At 27.8% G+C, this 4,650-nt stretch overlaps 1 protein-coding gene across 1 annotated transcript in view; it reads right to left on the bottom strand.

The window, feature by feature from the left end:
* Positions 1–455: 455 nt before the first annotated feature.
* The window catches only part of LOC100201794 (hydroxyacid-oxoacid transhydrogenase, mitochondrial), a 34,645-nt gene continuing 30,450 nt past the window's right edge, over positions 456–4,650 (bottom strand). Inside the window, 2 exon segments of the mRNA XM_065795023.1 lie at positions 456–706; positions 708–778. Coding sequence (XP_065651095.1) covers positions 506–706; positions 708–778 — 272 coding nt within the window. The 3' untranslated portion in view covers positions 456–505.

Below are 4,650 nucleotides of genomic sequence, written 5' to 3'. Positions count from 1 at the left end.
TCTTATTTTATCATTTTTAAAAGAGTCAATTTCTTTTTTCCTTGTGACTTTTATAACTTTATTTTTTTAACATTTTAACTTGCATTGAAGAAAATTTTTTGTTTACTAAAAATCATGTAAAAATAAACAGAGTTTTTAAAATTTTCACTAAACTTTTTATTTGATTCGTAGTATTCAGTTCAAAGGGAAAACTTTTATCATCTAAAATTCAAACCAAGAAACTAAATTTATCAATTTTCGAATATTATATTTTATATAATTAATTCTTCAATATCAATATTAAGATTATTTGTAACCAACTTGAACTTGAAATAAATTATATACAAAAAATCAAATGGTTAAAAAAGCAGTTTAAAAACATGTAGTATTAGATAAAAAATCAGCATAAAAACAACAATTTGCTATTTCAAAAAAAAAAAAAAAATGCCGCTAAAGCAACGCTAAAAGAAAAAAAGAAAAAAAAAGTTAGATACTATAAATTTAAACATACAATAATTTGTAAAAGCTAATATATTGTCAAAGATTGCTCATATATCATTGCGTATTCCTCCGGAGTAGGTTCACCACCAGGAGCTAACTTTGTAACCCGTGTTTGAGGAATTGTGCCACTGACTAATCGTGGTATATCTTCAGCAGTATAACCGAGATTTGCAATTCCATTATCTACTTCATGCATAAATTTTCGAATTCCATTATCTAAGTTCATGCATAAATTTTCGAATCGCGTCAGAAAGAATAGCTCCGGCATCTGAACTTCTTGCATTACTTATATCAACTCCTAAAAATATAAAATAAAAATGTAAAACGTTTAAAATAGTAACTAAACTAATAAAAAATTGATAACTAAATTTTAAAAAACGAACACCCCTCTTCCTCATTCGTTAGGTTTAGGGTGAATACTTTAAAAAAATTCTAAAATCTAACACTTACCAAAATTGTCAAAAAAATCTATGTATCTTTTAAATAAAGAACTTGGTTTTTTAGTGAGCGATTCTATTTAAAATGACTTATAAACAGGTAGACATCCCCTTCCCTCCCCACCCCCACAAAAAAAAAACTAGGTCTATGTAATTAAATTGACTTAATTGGTTGATTTTTTGAAAAAATGATTAAAGTCACAATTCCTACTTTAAACAGACTTTTATTAATGTAAAAAAACAAATAACAGCCTGCTGTTTTTCCATCACTCAGAAAATAAGTCTACTATTTTTCTTTTAATTGCGCTTCAACAACTGTGTTCTGAAGGGAACCAGTAAATAATTGGGCTACAATTTTCTAAACTCCATTAAGTATTTTTTTTGGTTGACTATCAATGTTTAGCGAGAAAACGTAAACATTTCTGACAAAGGCAAAAAATTGAAGACAAAACCGTACAAGGGAAACTTTAAGACACTTTTAAAGACATTAAGTAGCATAAATAATGATTTTTTTTTTTGAATAAAAAAGTATTAATAAAAAACAAGAGTAATATATTTTTTTAATTACATATAGAACTTCAGGATTAAGAAATATTTTTTTTTAAGTATATTTTGACATCTGGCACTCCTTGGTCTACAGCGCCTGGGATGAAATGTCCCATTCACCCCACCTCCTGCGCCCTTGTATGCAACCAGATTAAATTCTAGATTTATTCTTTTTTATAATTGCTTCACATTCAAAAAGTAGAGCCTCTTTGATCAATTTTCATTTTGATCAATCTTGCATTTATTTGGAGTGGGATTTTAAATGCAGCTTTAAACTTGTTGTAACATTTTGATTGTCATTTTTTACACTCAGTTTTTTTAAGTATCCTACTTAAGCAATGTCTTGCTCTTAATGCCTGAGAAATTTCTAACGCTAATAAAAGCATGCTAGCACACAATACTCTACTTTCACAATATTAACAGACATAAGATAGAACCAAAGAGAGAACCAAAGAGAGAGAAAAGAGAGAGAAAAGAAAGAGAAAATTGAGAGAAAAGAGAGATACAAAAAAAGCGACAAGAGAGAGAAAGAAGAGACAACGAAACAAGAAAGAGAAAGGAGAGAAAAGAAAGACAAAGGAGAGACAACGAGACAAGAGAGAGAAAGGAGAGAAAGAGATAGAGAGAAAATAAAGAGACAAAAAAGAGAAAAGAGAGACAAAACGAGACAAGAGAGAGAAAGGAGAGACAAGGAAATAGAGACTAAATTTTAGTTCTCATCTAGTAATAATTTTTTGTAAAAAAGTAAAAAACAAAATAAACTATGCAATAAAAAAATCTTTAATAATTCAACTTTATGAGTAGGCTTATAAAAAAATAACTGCACATTGCTCCGGTAATAAAAAAATATTTTAGTCCAGTAACTAACTTGTTTTAACATGTTAAACCTTTTCTTTAAAGTTAAGCCTTTTTGAGATAAATAATGAATTTATTGTTAAACAATATTTATAAAAAATATAAATTTTTACCAATATAAAAGTAAATTCTGGTCATTGATCTGAGTTAAAAACTCAGTTAATATCTATGAATTCTGGCCATAGTCAAAACTCTGTGTTTATTTAAATTTAGTTGTTTATGTTTGTTTTTTTTTTAATTTAAATAAATATCTATTTTTACATTTTTTTTTTTCTTGACTGATTTTTTTCGTTAAAATGTAATGTTTTTTGTTTTAGAAATTTTAATTAATTTTTTCAGTTAATACTGAGAAAAATTAACTTTGTGAAGTGTTTGAACCATATCTGTCAAAATGAGTGTGATCAGATTTGATTTTTATGACTTCATTAAAAGAAAATATTACTCCATGTCATAAAACATATTTACTGATTTGGAAACATTAATACATTCAAACTTAATACTTATCATGATAACATTAAAATTGATGTTTTTTTTGATTAGATGTAAATTTTTTTATAAATTATGTTGCTAAAAAAGTCAAGATAAAATGGAATAAAAATGCTGTATTTCAAAAAAAGATCAATAAAAATAAAATTAAGAGCAATAATGTGTTTATGAAAAATAATAATCTACCAAAAGTTAGGTCTGGTGAGAAGCTTTTATTTGATAAAAAATTAAGATCTGTTAGCAGCTGCGACAGATTATTTTCTGAATCTGCTGATATCTTTAAAACAGCTAAGCAAGTTACTCAAAGTTCAGATGGATTGAACTTTTATCATAAGAATGAAAAAATTTAATATTTCATCTGCTTTTCTATATAATTTAATGAAAATTTGTTTTTAAAAATAATGTGCTATTACAGCAAACTTCGGCAACTTCTCATTGAACAAACAAAAAAAAAATTGAAAGACCTTACCTACAGTCAGAGAAATATGTACCAAAAAAAAATATTTTAATTTTAGGTTATTTTTGGCTATTTCAGAAAAAAAAAAGATTTTGATAAATACTGTTATAAATATGCGATCTCCACCACCCTGGTAGTACTGCGCTCAACTTGTTTCTCCATGCAGCAATTATTTGTCAAGATTTATGTTTCGGAGTTATAGAATTAAGAGAAGGTTGTAACCACAACTAAATTAGTTTCCTCGACTGTAGTAGCCTTCATGACCTTAGGGAGGTAAATTGAAAATATAAAAACAATTTGGAAGTGATTATTAAAAAAGATTTTTAAACAATAATTTTAGAAATATTGTTTAATAACAAGTAACCATTAATAATTGACTGATTTTTTTCAAATTCATTTGATTACCCATTGATATCATCAAGTATCATCAAGTTCGATCCCCACCATATTACTGGTAGTACCGTGCCTAACCTTTTCTCTGCACAGCAGACTTATTCATTAAGGTTTGAGTTTTGGAGTTATAGAGTTGAGAGAGAGTTGTAACCACAACCTAAGAAGCTTCCTCGACTGTAGTGGCTCTCATGACCTAGGGGATTTAAAATCAAATAATAATAAAAAAGTATGGCAGTTAAGATCAAGAAGTGATTATAAGCTCAACACAATTTGAGTATTGATTTGTTAAAGCAATCGATTGAAGGAGAGTTTCACACAAGAAACCATGCCTTTCATGTAAATATGCTGGTATCATTTTAGAAAAAAGTTTTGTGGACTGACAAGGCAAAGTTTAATCATGCGAAGCCAGATGGAGCTCAAAAAGTATAGAGAAAAAAAGGTCAAGCATTCACACTCAATTGCATTCGAGAAACAGTAAAACTTGGTGGAGGCAATGTTATGGTCTAGGAATCAATGGCTTGAATCAACAGAACAAGAAAGCTGGAGTTTATTGATAGAACCATGGACTCGGAAGTCAATATGCTCAATAAAAACATTTTATCTTAGACAAGACAACAACTCACATACATCAAAAAAAGCAAAAAAGTTTTTTATCCAGAAGCAAATTGAGTATTTTGAATAACTGGCTCGAAGTCCAGATCTTAACCCAATTGAACACCTGTGGGCCATTTGGATTAACAAAGTAGCACACAATGTCAAAAAAGAAAAAAAGATGATGAAAAAAAAATCGTGCTCCGAAAAGATCCCAAAGATCAATTTTACCTTTAGAAGATTAAATTAGATTTACTTGTTTTCAATATGGACTTTGAAATTATAGTATAATTCAAATTAATTTATTTTAGTTTTGCTTGTTTTGATCTTGCTCAAATATAACTTTTTATAATAAAAAAAAATAGTCATTTAGTACATCTGTCAAAGAAATAAATCTTTTTTGAA

The sequence above is a fragment of the Hydra vulgaris genome, chromosome 04, assembly GCF_038396675.1.
Source record: "Hydra vulgaris chromosome 04, alternate assembly HydraT2T_AEP".
NCBI lineage: Eukaryota > Metazoa > Cnidaria > Hydrozoa > Anthoathecata > Hydridae > Hydra > Hydra vulgaris.
This window is presented reverse-complemented; position numbering and strand designations above follow the sequence as displayed.